This window comes from Hippoglossus hippoglossus, chromosome 9, assembly GCF_009819705.1.
Source record: "Hippoglossus hippoglossus isolate fHipHip1 chromosome 9, fHipHip1.pri, whole genome shotgun sequence".
Lineage (NCBI taxonomy): Eukaryota > Metazoa > Chordata > Actinopteri > Pleuronectiformes > Pleuronectidae > Hippoglossus > Hippoglossus hippoglossus.
In genome coordinates, this window is record NC_047159.1 from 21,055,675 (window position 1) to 21,077,900 (window position 22,226).

A 22,226-nucleotide genomic window follows, 5' to 3' on the forward strand; every position below is an offset into this window, starting at 1 on the left:
AACAGAGCATTTAATTAGTGAAATCCTTCTAGGATACGAGGGTTCAATGATATGTGTATAGAGGGAGTATTAACTTTTGTTAAGGTGTATGTACATTTAATTAACTGATACCATGTAGTGATGACAGATGGTGTGAATGAGGGTCGGTGTACCTGTGTGTGGTAGGAAGGCCATGGCTGCAGCAGGGTGGCTCGCTGCTCTCCTGTGCTGTGGCTGATCGTGGAAGCTCGAGGCTTGAGGCCTGGACACCTTGCTCAGGGGCTCGTACACCACTTTGGCTTGGCCGTCCTGGGCGGACAGCGGGTGGCAGATGGAGTGGCTGAGAAGGACGGGCGTCGGCAAGGCGGCGGGGAAGAATAGGTCTCTGTGATCCTTGGCGTACTTAGGGGTGGTCGGGGCATCTCCTGCAGACTGTTGGAAACAGAGGAAGAGCGGGGGTCGTGAGGAGGTGCGACTGAAACCTGGAGATCTATCTGCAGCGCTAACCACCCTCTGCTCAGGTAGATTTCTGAGAAGAGCTCATCGTCCTCCCAGGAGACTGAATCTGCTTCGAGACTCAGAGCCAGAAAAACAGAGTGAGCCACAGTCGATACTGATGAACTTTCCAAACAACACACATGTCCTTCACAAGGTAATGATATCCTCAACAGAGTTGTGATGTCATTCCCCAGGGGCTCACAGGCTTTCTTGTACACAGGGCTGTGTGCTGGGTGCTGGGGCTGTGCTTCACCCCAGCACCCAGCCCTACACCACACTGCATCCCTCTGAGCCCCTTTACAGGGTGTTCTTTCGAGGACCACTTTCAAACACAAGAGCTGCACAAACAACCTGTGACAACAGCCACCCGGCTCCCACGGCAGCTGTCATGGCAACACAGAGCAGCACAGTTAAAAGAAGTGAATAGTATGCACCTTCTCTTGTTCTCAATTTCAAATGGGTCACAAGTTGGACGAAGGCCTTTATAAGCCTTAAAACCAAGATCTTCAGACATGTATATTAACTATGGTCATATACTATATATGAGATTTTAAACATTATTTTAGCAGCCAACAGTTTTCTACATAAAGATATAGTGGAGTAATGGCATCCTGAGAAGAGAATGAAGTCGCTCTCCCTCTGTGCGTTCTGCTTTGTGTTCTTTGTTTTGTTAGCAGATGTGGGCACATGTTCATGTTACTACAGGTTCATATCAGTCCATGCGAGTCCCTCCCTGTGAAAACGTTGGTCCCCCCATATTCATAAAGCAAAGTGGATCCAGCTCTGATGGACAGTGATGTAAACATGATACACAGGTGAACATTGTAGTCCCCCGTTTTCCCTGCGAACTCACCCGTGTCCTGCCCACCATGCTGCTGTTAAACCAGAAACAACTTGGCTTCCTCTTCTTGAAAACAGTCCATGTGCAACATACAGCATGGCTATGAAAACAATGCTAGCCATGCTTACAAGCTGCTAGCAGCCACTCGCTCGCTGGGTGTGCTGCGCTTGGGGCCCAAAATAAGTCAACACATTTACTAAAGACGTTTTGAGGAGTACCCCGCACGTGCCCTTGGGTGACAGCTTTAGCTACATCGGCAGGCATCAGTACTTCTGGTTGCGAACTTTAGGGCTTACAACATGGTGTAAATTACCTCGTTTCAAGTCAAATATGAATGTCAGGGCTTGCGGACACTTGGAGGACACCACAGGAGCATCGATTCACTCACCCCTCCATCAGCATAGTGGTGAGTAGATAAAGAGTGGATTTTCCTTTTTCGGTAAACTACCCCTTTAAGGCTCAGGAGCAGAGATGAGACTCAATAGATCCATTTACCAGTCAGCACAGCAAGTAGCTGGATTGTTTACTTTGCTTTACCTTATTTAATTGTGTTTCTGCTTACAGGCTCACTGGGCTTCACAACAACAACAGACTTTAAAGGCAAAAGAGGTGTGTACAGCAATGCTAGTACCAGTGCGACCCCTAGTGGCTGTTACTACCTTATATAAAAGCTTTAACAAGCTCAAGAAATAATGGTTTCTATATGGCAACACACAATGTCACTGTTGTGCTGATAAAGACCTAAAGACAAAAAAAACGACATGATATGTGCCACACTGAAAGCTTTTGAGCGAGATGTGATGATTAGATGTGCTATGGTTTTCGTCATTTCAAAAACCTTGAGGCAGTGGTGAGGGGCATATTACTCTACTTTCATGATGAGCTGCCTCTGACAGATACTGTATTAGCACAAGGTAATTTGGCAGGAACAGAGCTATCATAGAATTTTTTTTCTCTGCTGGGAGATGAAGTCAAATTGTGCTCTGAATCAGAGCTGTGACTGATGAAGCTCCCGAGGGACTGACGCAGAGCCGAGCACAGGCAAAATCAAACAAACAATAGTAGTCTCCCAAAACCTTAGACCGCAACAGATCATTCAGCCAAACGCAGAGCAGCACAGCAGCTTCCAGCACGCACCACAACTCCAAAGCCAGCTTTGATGCTTCATGTCATGAATTAAACATCACCAACAAAGACACCAACAAGTCAGCAGGACCATGTGCATAAGAGAATACAGTGTACCTGAGAAAATTGCAGCACATAGCATGCAGCCAGCCTGTAGGTTCATCGAGTGTTCAGAGTGGTGCGAGTGGGCTGCTGGCAACTGAACTGAGAACCCACAATGTGAGTTGAGAGATAGTTCTTTGCAATTATCGAGATTGTGCTTTTAAATCCGCTTAGAGCAGCTGTAAAACGTCGTGTGCAGGTTGGGTCTTCTTTCCAACACAATTGAAAGAACATGTTAATTAAATTGACTGCCCAAAGGAGACTGGAGCGGTTTACTGAAGCAAACATCCAAATTCTTTCACGAGCAAATCCTTAATACAATTACATCCAATAGGATATGCTTGATACCTTGAGCTGATGTTGATAATGTTGTGACAAATATTAATTAAATATACAGAGGGTGGGACGAGAATGTTTTATCATCGCGTCTTTCTGAAAAGCGAACCCTCTCCTCAAGAAGTGAGTCAAAACCAAAAGGATTCTGAAAATAAATCAGATATTCACTACTCGACAGTAACAAAGAGCACAGGTCATTCAACCTGAACATTCTTTCTCCCTGAAGTGGCATCAAACTGGGGGAGCAAACAAAACACAGAGCACGACACAGTCGATTTTCCGGCTCAGCACCATACAGGCTGATCTGCCTCTGCTCTTGTGGGGGCTTGAAGGAACGTGTGAATCCGCAAGAAGCAGGCAAGACTTTTTCATATTCACAAGCTGAGATCACCAACATGCCTACTCACATTTCCTAATACATACAATTACAACTGAACGCAAACCACGACATGAGCCTTTCGCACAATAATTACACATAAACAGCAGTTTGATTACACTGCAGATCGAGCCTGTGTGCAGAGGCAGCCTCGGCTGCACCATAATCTCCGTGCCATCGGTTAAGGCGTGAAAATTTGACAAATGAATGAAAAGACACAACAAAACAAAGGCGACAAAGAGGATCATGCGGAAAACAAGATGATATGATAAGTGAACGAGGGAAACAGAGATTTTATTTTGCTACTTCTCATGAGCCGGAGGTTTCGGGGAACATCACCGTGACAACAGGATGTGGGCAGAGAGACCCTTGATGCCTGTGTGGGCAGGAGGAGGGATGTGAGGAAGAGGGAGTCACCGACACAGGATGAGCCCGAGCAATTCATGTTTTGATGACAAATATGAGCACTGAGGACAAAGCACTATACTACAATTAGACACACTTAATTTGTGTTTATTTTTGAATTCAGATTACTTTGTTGTTTTGCCCTTTAAATCACACGCACATTGACCAGGCTATTAGGCAACATGCATATCAATGCTCAGCTGAAACGGATGATAAATTTGGCAACAAGCGAGTGGAGCTAAAGGGACAAGGGAGTATTTACATCACACTTTGAGCTATATTTAGTCCTGGCAGGCTGGAGTAGGATAGACTTGAATAAGTCTGGGAATTACCGAGTTACTCATCAGTTTGGCACATTTTACTACAGATGCTACATGTTACGTCCACACATATTAAACAAACAGAACATCAATCCTTACACTGGCTATCATGAGATGTATAGCAGACAAGTAAAATAATCATTTTACTCACTACTAGTAATAGCAGGTGAGTGGGCTGTACAACCTCTGATGGGTCATTTCAGCTTGGTTAGTTAAGGATATGCTTGCTGGAGACAAAACTTGAATTAGTCTATAGTTTGTCAGTTCAGTGCCAAAGTAGCAACATCTTATAAGAAAATATAAGCTTGGCTAAACATTTACCTGCTGCAAATACAAGCATAATGTTTTTAAAGATAATTTCACGAGGACAGCTTCTCTTTTTGCCATTAAAGTCTTCATCAAGTCACTAAAACAATGCTGCTGTATCATTAAAAGGTAGGATTGGTAACTTGTTTCCGTAACACTTTATCTAATTTGTGGAAATCCTCTTAACGTTCAGTCAATAAACTGAAAAAACTGAAAAAATGCCGGTGTCTGTGGGAGCACTGTAATAATCAAGACAAATCAGTCCTATTGAAATGATTTGTCGGCGCACCTGTCTGACACTAAACGACCTGTCTATTTATACATTCACCACTGAAACCGAGACGATATCTTGAAGTTAGCAAGCGTTGTGTTTTTGGGGCATAGCTTTGAATACAGAGGGATGGAGCTGTTTTTAAAGTGTAGCCTGCTCTCACTAGTGTTTCCAGGATTACCAAACCCTACACATAACTGCTGACTGCCTTTAACAATTGAAACTTGAAAATCTAATCCCAGTACAAGATGGAAAAAGCAGTATTTGGCATCAACGTGCAGGTATTCACAAAATACATGTTCCACTCTCTGTATAATCTACATTAATGCACAGGAAGGAGATAAGCTGTCGAGGAAGCAGGAAAAATGGCAGACGAGCAGAAACGTTAACATGGATTTACCTGTCTTTGGGCTGAAGTGGCCAACTGTATCTGGCAGAACTTCACAGCTTGGTCCAGAGCTACATCCTCATCAACCTGTCGGGAGAACAAGCCAAACAAGGAGGTTAGGGAGGAGCTACAGAACTTCATATTCAACAGTGTCAAATCTGTTCACAAACTACCTCAACTGACTGTGGAGCAGTGAATGCACAGCTGCAAATTCAACATTTATTTCTGAAGGGACCTGTCTTGTGTACGAATCAAGTTACATCTCCACACTGATGCCAGACTAACAACAAATTCTCCTGATGCTGTGTGAGCCGGTAGGAATTTGCCTCTGAGCTCCTGCCTCTGATCATAGCAGCAGAAAAAGAAAGACTCCCATTAGGACCCAGTTCAGTGAGTTGGTGAGCTTAGCTGTTGTTCACACAGCTGTTATGTTCCTGTTAAATGCAGCGATTCAGGGACCCCCCAAGGGGAGGGATTTTACAGCAGCAACATTCCACTTTGCAAATTATGCCAATTGTTAAATGGACTGAGTCGAGCTCCAGTGCGTCACGCAGGACAGGACGGCGCTCTGCTTTCTATTCACTCTGGCTCGCTGCAAACTTTCCCTTTCAAAACACACAGACTTTCCAGTGAGGACTTCTCAGTGTTACATAATGATTACTATTAGAATGAGACTAGTGATCTGTATCGGACTGGAGACAGAGAAGCCCTAGGGAGGTCTGAAGGATTAACATGGTTTTTTTTTAGAAATGGAGGGACCTTTAAAACAATGCGGTTATTAACAGGCAGTGTTTGATAACACCCACAAGATATTATTACAACACTTTTTGAGTCACTGTTCCGGGCTGTAAAATGTACAGTAGTAGGAGCGACCGGCATGATGACACGTAGCTGAACCTCTTTAAAGGCAAAATTGAGCAGAATTTATGCTTCACTTGTCAAGTTGAAAATACTGGGATGGCGGGCGGCAACTTCTCCATCTGTCTGTCTAGACTACACAATTTAGAGGCTCTTCGAATTGTACCACCTTAATGGTGAGCTGTAAGAAAGAGAATTGTCCGCCTGAAATATGCAGCTGTCCTGACAAAACATAAACAAGAATGAAAACGATGCACAGTACAGATTTAAAGTTCGACTGTGTGCAGCTGTGCAATGCAGCACACCATAAAACCACGAAAGCATCTGCTGTTTGTGCGAGGAGGTGCACACTCAGAAAATGCCTCTGGAAAATGTCCAGGCATATTAATTGTATAACTCATCTGGCTACAGGAAACATGTCATGGCTGGTTCTGGATACTCTCTCAGGGTGTGTCTGACACAATATTTATTATATATTGTTCCAGAAACATTTAAAAAAACAAATGCTGCTGAGGCTGAAACATGTCCTCAGATTTCTTATGTCTACTCTGCTGTCCCTCGCAGAGCTACAGCTCTCTGGTATTACACGGTCAGTGACATGGCAACTTCTGTACGGAACATTGATCTACACGTCAATATGGCATCATGGACTGATGTGGGCTGCTGTGCAACTACATCATCAGTGCCAGAGAAAGCACTTGAAACTTGACTTTCATTAACTGAGGAACAAAGAAACTTTCTTTGAAACTTTCTCCTGAGAATGAATGTTAACACACTGATTGATTCAAACAATAATCAGAACTATACAAATAGTAGTCCTTTCCCTGCTCCTACTATGAACTATGGGTAGTAATAATTAACTTTAAAGTATTTTACATTTTACCAATATACATGCTTCATAGAGCCACACCAATGCTGGAGTTTTGGAGCCAATGCAGATACAAATTTTAGGGATTGACTGATTATTTGATACATATATAAAACTGGTCTCTGCAACAGAAACCTGTGTCGGGCAACCGCAATATCATTCATGGTCATCACATCTGTTTGCAATTTTAGCGAGGTAGCTAGCTAGTTGTAGTTTGTCAGTACAGTCAGTGACTCCAACTCTACATTATCTAGTTGCTGATATGCAATGCTGGAAAGCTAAAAAAACATCCAGGGACAGGGTTATGTTAGTGAAATGGGAAAATTATGTCATTGTTTTCACATTTACAGTAACATTTCGTTCACCACTCAACGGTCTTTAAATTGGAGCAATAACTGGCTGATATTGACAGAACATTAATCAGTAGCCCTGTTCAGAACTGGTATTAACATTTGTCTCTAGTGTTGTGATTGGAGGTGGACATCTCTAAGTACTTTGATGATCTCAAAGTGTCCTCAATGCATTTTGGGTGCGTTCACACCTGAAGATAGAGCTGATAACCTGTGAGATGGATGAAAACACCACGTATGAACAGGCCCGAAAATTCAATCTCAGGGCCAATCAGGGAAATGTTTAAATTGTGGGAATTCAGTTTCAACAGATGCATCAATTTTTACAAATTTAACTAAAAACACGTGACATCAGAGAGACCGCCATCAAAGAGGTTTAATATAGGTTATTGAGAGTCAAAGCACAACAACACTTTGAGCTGGTTTGTTGAAATGTCTGACATGTAAAGAGGGGAAGTCCCTGTTGTGTAGTGGGTTTCCTGTAACTAGTTCAGTTAGAAGAGGGGTTTCCCAATTTGTTTTAGAGTGGTTCGTATAAACCACACATGACTTTACAAAATAGCAAGATTAAGTAAAAACCTAGAATATTGCTGTAATGCGTGTGGTCAATATGCTAAATTGAGGATGTTGTAGAAAACTATGGCAGAGGTATTCGTGATTGTATCACATATTATTTGCATTCTGTCTAGTATCAGTCCGTTTCAGTCCTTTATCTGTTTATACATTGACTCAATCATACATTACACAGACTGCACTTGGCATCTGTCAGGGTCAAGTCTGTTTAATGTCCAGTTTAACTAAGTTGGACAGTGAAGCTCCTCTTGGTAATGTCTAGAACATTTCAGGGTTGAAGTGCATGTGTGAATGCAGCTTTTGTTTCTTACACAGTGCAAAACCAAAACAGGTAACAAACTGCTGCCCTACATCTCTGGCTATCACTGAACAGAGGAGACACCAAGAGAGGCATACCTCTCACTTGCACATAGTAGGCTACTGGTGACTCTCTGAAGTTTGTTTAAAAGGTCTGATAATTTAAACTGTTTAAGCCAAATCAGGCAGCTGACCAATAGTCTAACTTCAGTCCGTCATGCAGCACCCAGCGAGAGAGCTTTTTGGTTTCCAGCACTTTCATGGCATCAAACATGACTCAAAAATGAACCAAAATAACCCAGAAAGGCAAACGTCTCTACTGGCAACAGGAAAAGGTGTCACACTCACTCACTCATGTCGCACAACAGCTAAAAAGAAAGACACATTTCAGCAGCACATATACTAGCAGTAATAATGTTATTTGTGTGTATACAGCACAGGGATCCGGTGTGATATGTGGAATGAGGAATACCTGTTTTATGAGCATATAAGTCTCTGACATGATCTTCTCAATGCGTGCCAGATCATAGGTCATGACCTTCTGGCCTTGCTGCCACACCCTATAGGCATCAAGCAGTAAGGTTTTTCCAGATTCCACGTCCTCCAGAAGCTTCCTTTTCCTGTTCGGCCTCCGTAGTAGCCCCTGATCAGTCCCACTGGCTGCCAGAGTGACCTTGGGTGCTGAGGCTTGTAGCTGCTGTTGCCTGGAACTGATACTTAGCTCCTCCAGAGACAGCTCTGGTGTCCGGTTGCTGTCCATCATTTTCTGATGGGGCTCCACAGCACTCAGGGAGGTCCCGGCCTCCATTAGGTTGCCCTGTGAGTCAGTGGTGGTGGAGGACTTCCAGTGGCCAGTGTCCAAATCCATGGGTTCCTCTGGCCCTGCCTTGTGCTCCACACTCCCAGTGGTCTCCACCTTCCCAGGGAAGCTCTCCTGCACATTACTCCCTTTATCTGTGGATGGTGGTGTTGGGGTATGTTGTGTCTGTGAGGCATCCCTGGGCCCTGTGTCAGTGGCTCCTTCAGTGAGCACAGGCTTCTTCGGCAGTGCATGCTTGCTGTCCTCTGAACTGGGCCTGTTGGATGTGTCTGTTGTGGTCATCTCCCCCATGGAGGGCGCAGGCGCTTTGAGAAGCTGCTCAGACACCTGAAAGAGAACAAAACATGTCAAACAATGTGGAGTGTGCATGGCAAACTTCTGAAATACTGAGCAGCTCTCAGCTTTAAGTGTGCGTGTGTGTGTTAGTGTGTGTGAGTGTGAGTACTGTGAGTTGTGCTTTCTTACCCCAGTGAGACTGTTCAGATTGTCCTCCAGGACTTTTACAGTTAGGAAAAATGCTCTCTTGGCCAAAACCTGGCGATCAACATCCCGTAAATACTTCCTTCAATGAAAGAAAAGAAGAAGCGAGGATAAATGTCATGGAACAAATACATGAAACATAACTGAAACAGTCATTGCATACAAAGTTGGTCCTTACTTTCCCTGGTCAGGGGTTCTCTGCAGCATGAAAGAGACTTTCAGCAGAGTATCGTGATCCTTAAGCTGAGACAGCACCTCCAGCAAGAGGACAATAGATCGGTTCATATGAGATGCAAAACTTCCCGGGCGATCAATCTCATCTACTGGAATTCGCCAGATTCCCTGGAGGGGACAAAAAAAAAAAGAAAAGAAGAAGAGGCAGAGTCAGACTGTGCAACAATCCAAAAAAGAAAATACTTGTTTTCAATAATCTGGAAATGGAACATGACACAAACACTTCTTTGTTTTTAGTTTAGAAATAAATGGAAAAACTTGATTTCTAAACATGGTACAGTTAAGCCGAGTTGACAATACACGCCATCTTTTGATCGGGAGTCAATTGTTGTGAATTCATACTACACGACTGATTGACGAAGGGGGGTGGGGTCATATGCTACATGATCTTTCACCAAGAGAAACCCCGACTGGTCACCAAACTACATCACAAAACACAGGTAAGAAAAAACATGGTGAATCCTACTGATCCTCTTGTTCTTCCGTTTCATCCAGCTCACAGAATGACACCTCAGGTTGGAGGAGGTGAAACTCTTCAGTAGACATCACTTGTAAAGAATAGAGAGTGGCTCGGGCCACATTTCTCTGTCCAAACCTGACCCGGGCCTGAGAGACAACTAAAAGAGCCAGATCCAAACCCATAGGTATTCTGTTTTTAGAGTCTGACCTGAGCCCAATACAGTTAATATAAGTTGCACTGAGTTAGTGTTTCTCTGTCCCTCACACACATGGTTATTGCTGGATTTCCACGATAACAGACAATAAAGAAAATGTAAAAAATCAGGGGGCACCTTATCATTACTACCTTCACCACCTTCACCCTGTTCTGCACTCTGATTGGCTGGAGTTGTGGCCGATTGGAGTCGCCTACTTTAAATTTTTTGGGCCTTCAGTTCTGAATAGGACAGAGAGCAGGCTGTGAAGGGGGGAAGACATGTAGCTTAGGGCCGCGGGTCAGAATCAAACCCGGGCCGCTACGGATGAGGCACAGCCTCGATGGAGCGGCAGCTCTACCAGGTGAGCTTTAGGCCGCCCCTCCAGAGTCGCAAACTTTACAAAAACATTGAGCAAGCAGGCTAAAAAGGTGTGTAGGAGATGCTGTCTGCATGTAACTGGCTTCACATCTGACTGGACCAGCCAACAGGCTTATTAGTGTATTTCTGTAAGTTTATATTTTTATGGCTGCTCTCTGCTGCCACTCCAAATGTTTAAAGGGCTATGGAGTGTATGACACACATAAACAATTAACAGAGAGACATACAAAATAGAAAATAGAAGGGAAATCAGGGTAATGTGAGTTAAAACATGGTATTCAAAGAAGAAAGCCTTAAAAGAGGGAATGGAGAGGCTGCAGGAGAGATCTTGCAGGCTGACTGACCATGTAGGAGCTGTTGAGGAGGAGGGGGTGGGTGGGTTTCTCTCTAGGCACACATGATAGGCAGCCTCATTAGTGTTCAGCTCTGTCCAAGCAATGCTACAGACAAGCAGACTGGCTGCCAACAAACACAGTCCTCCTTTGCAGAGAGCGCGAGGAGGTGTGTTTTTTGATGGGTCTAGCTTTTTCAGCGAGCACATGTCCTCTCAGCAGGTGCAGCGAGGCAAGCTCCTGCGCTCTGAAGTTACTGAAGCGAGTGCAGATGGTAGCCTAGGCTGTGTAACGTCACAAAGCACATGGCACAGAGTACAGCCAAGGCCTCGGAAAAAAACGTTTGTGAGACCAAACAAAGATGACCATATCGAGATGGAGGAACAAAAACAAATATGAGATGGCTCTACCAGCCGCTGAAGGCCCAGAGGAGGCTGATGCTCCTCTTAAAAAGACCCCTCCAGATTATTGGGCGATTTTGAAAGCCTTTGTAGAGGAAAACAGCAAGACAGAAAACCAAACAAAACACATTCCTCAGGACAGACCTATATCTGACCATCTAAAATGGTCACAGAAAAAGCATGCTGCTTGTGTGTAATTCCAAGACTTCCCAATAAAATCCTGAATCAAGGACCTAGTATCTAATAATTTTTTTAATAGGCATTTCATTAGATTTGTAAATATGCAGATTTTTCGTTAATTGTTAAAATGTTACAGGATCCAGCTGGTGGAATGATCCCGCTTCACACAGCCAGTGGTTATGAAAAAACATGTAAATGGCTCTCATGCCTGCGTGTGAAAAAAGATTTGTTATTATATGATGCAATCAGCCAGGGCTTGGGAAGGTTTTAACCTTTCAATGCACAGATTAACAAAAGTCTGATGAGAGGGTGGGCTACGCTCACTTAGAAAGACATCTCTAAAGCAGGAGAGCTGTTCTTCAACAGACAACCATCCAGCCACAGCAAATCTGTTTAGGGAAAGCAGAGCCATGGCTTTACACAGATTATGCTGTAGCACAACAGCTAAAGCAGATTTATAAGACTTTAACTGCAATGATTTTAAGCATCTTTCCCCCCCCCCCCCCCTTTTTTTATGAGAGAAAATATGACTGTTGCTTGATATCTGGAGCAACAGCTTTGGCACAGACGTGACCGATACATCACAGACACAGAGAGAAATTAAGATGCATAGTGAACCAGGAATGAACAAGAGATGAATATATGATGAGAAAATCTCTTTGTACAAAATGAAACTGATCTTTCCTTCAACTATTTTCAGGTCCAAAATAATGTATTTGTTTGTATGGCATGAGAAGAAATATTGAACAATTTATGGCCTTATTATTATATGTTCTTATCCCAATCAGACAATACATCCTAAAACGACATTTTAGTTTGAAAATGCACCAACTCTGCTACGGATACGCCTGTCATCCACACATCTGAAAATGCTGCTGGCCTGTTTTAGTTTGAAAACCTCCAGTGCAGCGTTTTAAAGGGGACGGGTTGAAACTGAGATGTTTGGAAACAATAACGTAGACACTCACAACTGCTTGCTGATTGACATGACCCACTTCCGGAAGAAAACAACCAACATTAACCTCGGCTACCAGTGTAGAGCGCAACATGGATAATCAATTACAAGCATAGCTGTTGTCCGGAAAAGAAATCCCTGCTCTTATTTTTGCCTTACTGCTTCTAGTTTGAAGCCTGGCTCTTTCTGCACCTAACAACAAAATGCTTCCAGTGTACACCAGCCCGGGCATGCCTTACCATTAACTCTGGCATGCCCATAATGTGTTAGTATGGACGGGAATTAAAAATGATAAAGAGCCAAAACGCTTGTGTGGACAGAGATGGTTTTGGTTTGAAAATGCTCTTTTCAAACAAAAATGTGGTATGACATAGCCATACTCAACTATTAAAAAAGAGCAACATGACACGAAGACTGCTACAGGATGCCAAAAAGGAGCAGGGGCAACAGTGAACCAAAACAACATGCTGCCTGCTATTTGCAGGAAGGACCTTGTCTTATCTGCTTCATCTACTCATGAATTCACATGCATCAATGACAGGAAAGCCACAGGCCTAAAATACAAACTGCAGGAAAGTTGCACAAACTGTGCGTCCATATGTCTTGTAGTAACCAGCAGTCACAACTGCATCTTTACAAACTACAATTCTACCATGTTACCAGCCAGATACAACTTTAGAATAACCATCAGCAATAATTGGTTAGCTGCTAGTGCGACCAGCATCTGGCTGTTTCTACATTCTTCTCTGTATTAGTGTGCATGACATGCAGACATAACAACTACAAGATCTTCAGTACAACTATTTAGAGGCAGTCCAAGTACAAAGCCAACTCTCACAAAATGATACAGGAACAATGCTCACACCAAAATCAACACCAACTTTTCAGAAGGCAGCAGAGAAAGCCACTCACCATCACCAAAGAAAGCTACTGCACGACACCCGCGTTAGTATTTCTCTTGGACAGTTTTCCTGCTGGCGGCAGCGGCACCAGCAGCCTTAGCAGCGCCTCCACCCTGAGAGAGGTTCAGGCTTTGAGAGCAAAGGGTGGGCTGCAATTGGGTGCTAGGGCAGCGACAGCAGCCGGAGAGGAGAGGAGGGAAGCACAGCTGCACACGGTAGGACAGGAATAGAAGAAGAAGAAAGAAGAGGAGGAGGAGAGGAAGAAGATGAGGGGGAGAATGGCAGCTGCCTGGAGAAGAGGAGAAGCAGCACTGGAGTCAGGGCCTATAAGCTCAGTATGCCACTGACGGACAAGCTGACTCGCTTCTCCCCTGCTTTCAAACACTGCCATCTCAAAACAAAAACACCCACGCACTCTATCTCCGCTCTCCCCTGACCCCAGCTTGCTGGAGTTGTCCCCCCCCCCTTCTCTCTTGCCTTCTCTCTCTCACTATACACAGCACACAGCCAACCCTCCTAGGCCTCTGCCAGCCAATGGAAAGCGAGCTGAGAAACTCCCGCCCATTAGTGCACACCCACACAATATACACACAAACAGAGGAGTGAGAGAGTAATGAGGAAACAGAGCGAGTGCAACAGAGAGAGGAGGAGAGATGAGCAGGGCGAATAAAAGCCAGGGGGAGGGGTAAAGCGTGATCGCCCTTAAGACTGAGCAACAGGAAAAGAACATGAGCGCAAAAAACTGGCTGAACAATCAACTCATCAAAATCAATGTGGTGGGATGCACGAAGAGGACAGCACACCGATAGTGGAGGAGAACCATAAAAGGGAAAAAAGACAGGTTTGTATAAAAGTCTCCATTAACCAGAGAATACCCAGACCGTAGAGCAGAAACGCTTATGACACACACACACACACACACACACACACACACACACACACACACACACACACACACACACACACACACACACACACACACACACACACACACACACACACACACACACACACACACACACACACACACACACACACACACTTTCCTCAGCCAGCAGATCTCAGCCCTCACCTTTCTCCTTTCCTCTCTTTCAACTCTGCTCGTGTCTCTCCAGCTGGTCAACAACACAAACATACTGAGAAAACACACCTTGTTTTTCCAGCTTCCTGTTTTGTTAGTGAGGCGAAAAAACCTGCTGAAAAATGTCAGGCTGTAAAGACCGCAGGGCAGGCAGTGAGAAGCATACTGAGAGCCAGGGTTACCCTTCAAGATGTTAATCAGAATCTACAAAATATTTTCATTGGACAAATACGCCTCCTCATATGAAAAAACATTCTAAGAAAACAAGGTTCTGGAGCTCCACCTACAGCAAATTGCACAGCTGAACACACAAAGGTTCAAGTCATACATCAAACCGAGGGAAGTAATGCAAGTGGAACTGTTCCCCAGAAGACCATTCTAACTTAATAAAACAAGACACAGTGGCCTACCTATGGGCAAAGTAGCATTCAAGCAGTGGAATCAAACATATTTGCTTGTTATGAATAGACAGTATCAGATCAAAACACGTTCTGTGAAAAGTTACATGACCAAGATGGATTTTTGTTTGTATTGAATGTATCAACAAGAACGTTTATTTTCTCTGGAGCTTTGCGGCGATTGAACGAGTGAGTGGGTGGAAGAATATGTAAGCAAGAGTATGTGTGTGCGATGTGTCGGGTTGGGGCGGGGGCACAGGAAGGAGGTAACGCTGAGCCTGAGTGAACACACGGGAAACACGCTCCCTAAACTGTAGTTCTGAGCAGCTATAGGTGCTCTAGCATGACAGCAGCGTTAAAACCAAGAACATTAGATACAGCCTTCTCATACAAAGCGGTAGCATGCTATGCTACATCATCTTTATTATTTCAGGGGAAGATATACCTCTAAAATCTCTTGCAATGTCAGCTGGGATTTGGCTCTAACCCCCAAGAATAAGCAGAATAGGTAATGGATGGATAAATAGTAAATATGTTATTCCTCAAAAAACAGCTATATGCAGGATTTATTTATCACACAACAGAGATCTATGCCAGTATTTAAAAGAATGTCAAATAGCCAAAGCAGCATAGCAAAAACATTTTCATCCCATATCTGGAAATATTAACCTCACTTCATCTATGTCATTATGATTTTACTTTAAGTTTTTCTCTCCTCTTAATTTAAGAGTGTGGTCTTTCCGTGTGAGAGCAGGACTTGTTGATTTCACCATCAGATTTTGTGATGCCTTCACTCAAATCCCTGTGCTTGCATGCAAACACCCCCTGGAAACCTCCGCTCTCTGATTTCTCCCAATGCTCTTGGAATTTCTTTTTTGCACTTGACTTTTTTGTGTGTTCCCCAACAAATAGAATGCCACGTGTGGTGTTGACAAATGAAATTGTACCGCCCTTGATCTGGCTTTAGAGCTGCTCCATGAATGTGCTGTTTTTCCTTCAAACCCACTAACAGTAAGCTGATGTAAACGTAATGAAGCAGTGGATGACTTAACCCAATCACAACGGACAATTACATTAGTCAACAGTACACCTGCATTCCATTGGTCGGGGGATTTAGACTTGTTGCAGAAGAAAATATGAGAGCAGTCATTACACGTGATTCACAGAAGAAGTGTGAGCATGAGGAGAAGAACTGAAGCTGGAGCGCAGGAAATCTGACGAAGCAACAAAATATCTGAGTGCAAGTGCACAGCTTGAGCACAAGTAGAGTAAATCTAAGCACAAGCAGGGTATATTAGACTGCACAGGGTTTTGAGTGAAAGCATTACAAAATTTGAATGTGAAATCAATAAGCACCCATCTCAAACCCTAGAACCAAACTCATAGGGTAGATAGAAAAATAAAATAAAATAAATAAACAAACAACACTATATAGCCATTTTTAGACATTACCTCCAGAGGAAGTCCAGAGAACTGGGTCCGGACTTTCTGCGGAGGTTGCCTTTTAAACATGAACAATGCAGCATGAGATTCTCCACTCAGACGTGTTACCAACACAGAAATCTCTGGAGTGTTCAGGGCAGGGGGGGTGCAGTAGGCAGAGTCAGGAGGTAATGTATTAATTCTGGTGCAGAGATCACGTGGTTTTGTTTACAGGACATCAAAACAGGTGTCGGCCCTAATTGCCGAAAGCTCTCTTGATATCTTGTCAGTGTCTTCTACGTGTGAGGCACCACTTTTACAGCGGGAGATATTTGTTAACCTTTTGTTTTTTTCATTTCTGCGTCTGCCGCGTGTTCAAAACTTCATAACAGCCCCCTCACTCGCTCACAGTGAATCGTGTGAGGGATCTCTTGCTGTGTTCTGACATAAACTCCTCCGAACTTTCTTCGGACTTTATACTAAAGGACCGGCAGGAGAAAGTCCTTAGAAACTCAGGAGGCTCCCACTAGACATTAGCATTCACACATACAGCCCCTCCGGAGAATGTCCGGGGGATATCTGGTGTTCAGTGTATGTCTGAAAGCGGCTCATAACTATTATTAGTTTACTATTGGCTTAAGAGGGAGCTGATCGTCCTAGGGACGTAGTTGTGTCGACAACCACATCAATAAATTATGCAGCACAACCTCATCTGGATCATATTTTATCTGCAGTATATAGGTTACTTAATGTAGGTCCCAGTTAATGTAACTCAGCCAAAGCAAGAGGAAAAAGTAGGGCATCATGACCTACATTAGGGAACTTACTATTCACTAACAGTCTCACTGAGGTGCACACTCAGCCGACAGTCAAGTCTCCTTGACTTCAAGGTGCCGTGTGATTTGTACCATATGTTCAATGTGATTGACGCATGTATCAGCTCTCGTGGACTCATATGGTCACTATGTCACTGAAGAAATTACTGATATACAATGTATGTATTTATGGAACTGATAGAGATATTAGTTAGGCTCAAATGCAGCTGTCGGCTTGAGAGTGACCTGTCCGAAGTATACAGTGTTAAAAAGCTAACTTGAAGGCTTTTGGTTCAAAATCTACTTTTACCTGTAAAAACAGTGACTTTATCCTTCACTAGATTAAAAAAAAGAGTAAGGCTCTAACAATGCATGGTAGTAATACAATTAGAATGGCAATGGTAGAGTTCATAACTCTGTCAAGGCTCAACAGTCCTCTTTAGAAACCAACTTAATTTCACTAAATCCAGACTTTAATTTAGATTATTCTCTGAGAAATCATGGAAGATGTAAAAAAAAAAAAATGCCTTAGTGTTTAAGATTGTGACAAAAAAAAATCCTGGCTCCACCCACTGATCTGGACCCACACCAACGCGTACTGTATCCTTCCACCGAGTTTCGTGGTTGAGTAGTTTTTTTGTAATCTTGCTTAAAAAGGAAATAAAAAGCGGACAAGGGTAAAAAAAAAAAAACTGATGAAAACATAACCATAAATCCTTCATTGAGGTAACAACTGCCCTGCCCTCACAGACTCTTGGAAAACGGGCAGGTTTGATCAGCTTTTAGAAGGGTTTGTATTGTCCTATGGTGGAGAACAGTAAATCTCCAACAGTTGGTATGCCAGGGTGGCAGGTTTGCCTCCAGACGGGGCTCTGTGAGAACCCAGTGGGAGCCAGAGCGCTGCAGTGCTCTCCTCCAGCTCAGACCTGGCCCACATCTCTTCTACAGTCTGTTAGCAGAGGCCTGTTGGAGTCAGTGTTTGACTCTATGTCCAAAATCATATGCACTCCCAAAATACACCCTGACATGTGACTGATACAACGTCCTGACTTGATCTGACATTGTGCAGACATTCTGGTTTTATCTGCTCTGTAACAAAAGTGAGCACATTTAGGTTCTGACGAATCACACGTTGAAAATCACATTATATTTGCTTCAAGTGGAAAGAGGTAAATAAAGTAGACAAGCAAAGCAGATCACAGATGCAGAGTAATCTCCTCCACTGGAACCCAACAGAGGCCTTGAGAGGCTGATAATTCTATCTCACACGGTGTGATTCAATTTATAGCAGCACGTGTCTACTGATCTGTATTTAAGACTGAATTCTTGCATCTATCTGAATTATGTCAATAATATTTGAGGAAAAGCTTAAATCTAACAGTAGTGCGCAAATTGTTCACGCTCAGCGATCATACAGACAGATCATTAGCCACCAGCATGTGGTCATACATACATGTGGTCATACTTCAGTGATTTACATGTTATACAGAGACCATACTACTTCTTGTATGCAATAAGGGAAAAAGATCCGGTTGAGATCACATTATTTCCAAACCTTCTAGCAGGTGTGAAATTACTACATCTGTGCTTTGACAAGCAGCCGGAGGTGAGGCAGAGGTTTAAAAAGAACCAGTAGAATTACTTCAGTGTGAACACACTTACCCAGCAACCTGCACAGGTGATAGTGAGTTACTCCAGAAGGAAAACTAACACGTACTGACCTGACAGCAGAGCACAGAAAAGTGCCCATGTACCATAGCCACAATGTTTCATATACTGTAAAATAAAAGATCACTTATGGAAACAATTACTTATAGTCACGTGATAGCTACTGAATTGTCTATCAAATAACCTTAGAATGGACCAGCATCATTTTTAACTTTAAAAGGTGTATTGGTTCTTATCCAACACACTTTTTGTCTCAACTGTGTTCTGTTCTGTCTGTGTTAGGGAAACATGTTTCTACAAAGCCCTGGCTCTGTCAATTTCACGGAGGCAATAGGTCCGTTTTGTTTATGGTTTTGTATTGTTGTCATATTTGTGTCTCAAGCCTCGGTACGCCTGTTGTTTGTTTGATGACGTTTTATAAGGTTGGTTTTGCTTCAGCTATGAGAAAGATCCTTTCCAGGCCCTATGAGACGCTCTGAATTCCACCACTGTAACTTTTGCTTTGCAATGCATGTCCATGGGGGGGTGGAGCTTCTTAAAGGTCAATAAAGGGAGGGGTGTTTTTGCTTAATATCAGTATCGAATTTCAACAACAAAGTTAATATTTTGTGATAGGAAACAGAGAAATCAAATGTACTTCTAGACACACAGATGGAATGGTTTTTGGACTACTGCAGAAATTAAAGCAGATAAATTACAATAACTATATATATATATATATATATATATATATATATATAAAAATAAATAAATCTTTATTTGTTAGTGCCCTTAAAGGGTCCTGTACTGTCATTACAAATTGGAGCATTGTTAAAAATGATACATTCATTTATCAGATGATATATCGGAATTTTCACTACATTCATTTTCACATGGCTGAATTTTCATCACCTTGTCAGTTCTTTCACATTGTAAAAAGATGTCAAGAGCTTGATTTTAGGCGTCCTTGGACTGGAATGCCGATAAATCCAGTGCCGACAGGTGCCATCATTAAGTGATATGTGTGGTGACATAATGATATATGGAGAGCAGAAAAATAACATGTAGGTATGATGAACTCAGACTTACGTTGAACAGGTTTGTCTTGTTTCTTTCACAGAAAAGTCCTTGTGCTGGCATGTGCTTCAGCTGTTGCCAAGGGACACTGCTTCCTAGCAACACATCTCGGGCCCACTGTAGATTCTGTGTCGGAAAATAAATAAATAAATGAATATAAAAAATAAAAAAAATTACATTTGTATGTAAACCTTTTTCTATATATTACACAATACAATCCCTAACAAGAAAACTACGGGGATACCCTCTTTCACTAGAATAGACTGACAGAAATGATAAACACATCTCAGCGTGCTGTATTTAATTTCTGTCAAGGGGGAAAAATAAGAGAAAATTATGCTCATTTGCAATCAGGAAAATGCAGACCTCTTTTCACAGCATGATGACTCACAAATCCGTGGCAGTGCCCTCTCTCAAAAGATAGCAAGCTCACAACACTTAATGTTATCTTTACCATTACTCCACTAGCCTATAGCATGAAATGTCCAGCTCCCTCTCCCTCCATGTTTGGATGTGGGGATAGAGATGGCCAGTCGATGTGAGAGGAGCAGATTGTCCTGAGGATTAATGGGACACAGAGGCTTTTACTTCTCAATGTTCAGGTGTCAACAGGATCACATCAAGTGACTCTGTCATCAAGTCACTGGCAGAAGGCATTTGCTTTCAGCCAGGCACACTGCTGTGTCTTCACTGGAGGCTGACACTGAGGGAAACCTTACCAAATGTGTACGCCTCAATCAAAACTTACTCTATACTTCATTGAGCCTCAAGTAAATTATCACTCCAGGACTTTCAGACCTTATGACTGCTGAGAGAATTAATATAGACTAAAGAGAAATACTGATACTTTCTTTAGACACCACTTCTAAGAGCCATAAAAGCCATGATGCTTCAAATAGGGAAATTTAAGGTCAAATGAGCAGACGGCAGAACAAAATATAAAAGAGCTAGGACGTCTCCATGGCCAAATCACCCCTATTCAGTAGATTTGTGGAAAAAAAGCTGAATTTAAAAAGGTTCGACAGAGTGCTGACAGAAGGAGGCTACCACAGTAAAGCTCAACACAACCTCCCTGTGCCAAACTGGCTGAGAGAGCACTGCGCTACCACCCACACATACCTCTGCCCACAGAGTCTTATAGCCAACACAGGCTGTTTCAGAAACTCGTGTATCACTGTAGAGTTTTCCATAAGTGCCAGCTGTTCGTTAGATGCCCGGAAATTAGAACATTTTCCAGACGACTCATTTCACTGTCAAGTCACAGTTACTTTTAACAACAAACTTTGACTAGATGAATGATTTTAGTCATTGGACGTCTGCACCTTATCAGAGACACAAGCTGAGCAAACAGTCCCTTCCCACATCCTGTGATTGCCCAAGATTGTCAGACAAACACTGATTTTTTTGTCACATAAATGTTTTTAATCTCTACACTTTTTACCGGGTTTTAAATCACCTTGTTTTGGAGAGAAGGAGACGTCTGCAGATAATTCATCTCCCAGTAAAAACCTTCTCAATGAAGAACACAGATTCCCAGGAATCCTAACCTAGAAACAGGCTGAGCTAATGTTAGCAGCAGCTCTGCTAACAGTCCGCAGCTATAGATCATGAAAGGAATTATTCTGCAAATTTAAATGCAGTTTATTACCACCTTCACATTATATAAAAAAGAATAAAGCATAGAAAATGTGTAGCGATTGCACGAGTGAAAACCCGGAGACCTTATCGATCTACCAGAAAATCCAAGAAAGAAATATGGCCACAACAGCCCGGATACATTTGATACAGTCAATGCAAAGGTAAGTGTGACTTCTGAGGAAATTGTATAGAATTTTCAGTGAGATTCATATTGTGTAAAAGTCACCATTATTAGCAGAAGGCAGAGGAGACTGATTACAGGTTCCATACACCTATAATTGGTTTTATAGATGACCTGACCTTTGAAATTCAATGACAATGAACTATAACTAGCAGTTCACAGGGGATGGACAGACCTGATGCGTCTTGCTGCTGGAGTAGAAGAAGGCCAGGCGATACAGACTCTTGTAATGCTGAGGGAAGCGGCTGAGGCAGAGGAAGAGAGAACGGACGCACATTTCCACCAGCATCTTCCTCTGGTCGGTGCGTTCTGTGGGAAGGGCCTTGGGCACCTCGATCACCTCAGGGGGGAGCTCCGGCTTCCTCTTCCCCTCGCTGGCTGGGGTCTGAGGAGTGGCCTGTTGAGAGGGGGCTGGCTTTGGAGGCGTGGCTGGGACAGGAAGCGGATGAGGACAAGGGTCCGCAGAGACCTTGGGGGCTGAGACCTCAGGGATTGTCACCACCACAGCTTCTACGATAACTTTTTCTTCGGTCTGGATGCCAGTTTGCTCTCCACGTGATGCTGAAGTGAGGTTAGAATTAAATTTAAGACTTGAGGACAGACAGAAAGACAGACAAACATCCACTGAACTCCTGATAATTATGTGGAGGGTCTGGTTGCAAGAATGCAAATGTCTGAGTCGGTTGCCGCAAAACATTCTCCGGAGTTGTTCCTGCCAGCCCCTTGGTAAAAACTC

At 43.1% G+C, this 22,226-nt stretch overlaps 1 protein-coding gene across 6 annotated transcripts in view; it reads right to left on the reverse strand.

The window, feature by feature from the left end:
• The window catches only part of cabin1 (calcineurin binding protein 1), a 45,757-nt gene that overhangs the window by 5,041 nt on the left and 18,490 nt on the right, over positions 1-22,226 (reverse strand). For all 6 annotated transcript variants that reach the window (XM_034594824.1, XM_034594825.1, XM_034594829.1 and 3 more), the window contains 7 exons: positions 21,666-22,051; positions 19,684-19,797; positions 9,372-9,535; positions 9,179-9,275; positions 8,366-9,040; positions 4,960-5,034; positions 153-411 (listed from right to left, as the gene is read on the reverse strand). In XM_034594824.1, coding sequence (XP_034450715.1) covers positions 153-411; positions 4,960-5,034; positions 8,366-9,040; positions 9,179-9,275; positions 9,372-9,535; positions 19,684-19,797; positions 21,666-22,051 — 1,770 coding nt within the window. The remainder of the gene's footprint in view (positions 1-152; positions 412-4,959; positions 5,035-8,365; positions 9,041-9,178; positions 9,276-9,371; positions 9,536-19,683; positions 19,798-21,665; positions 22,052-22,226) is intronic.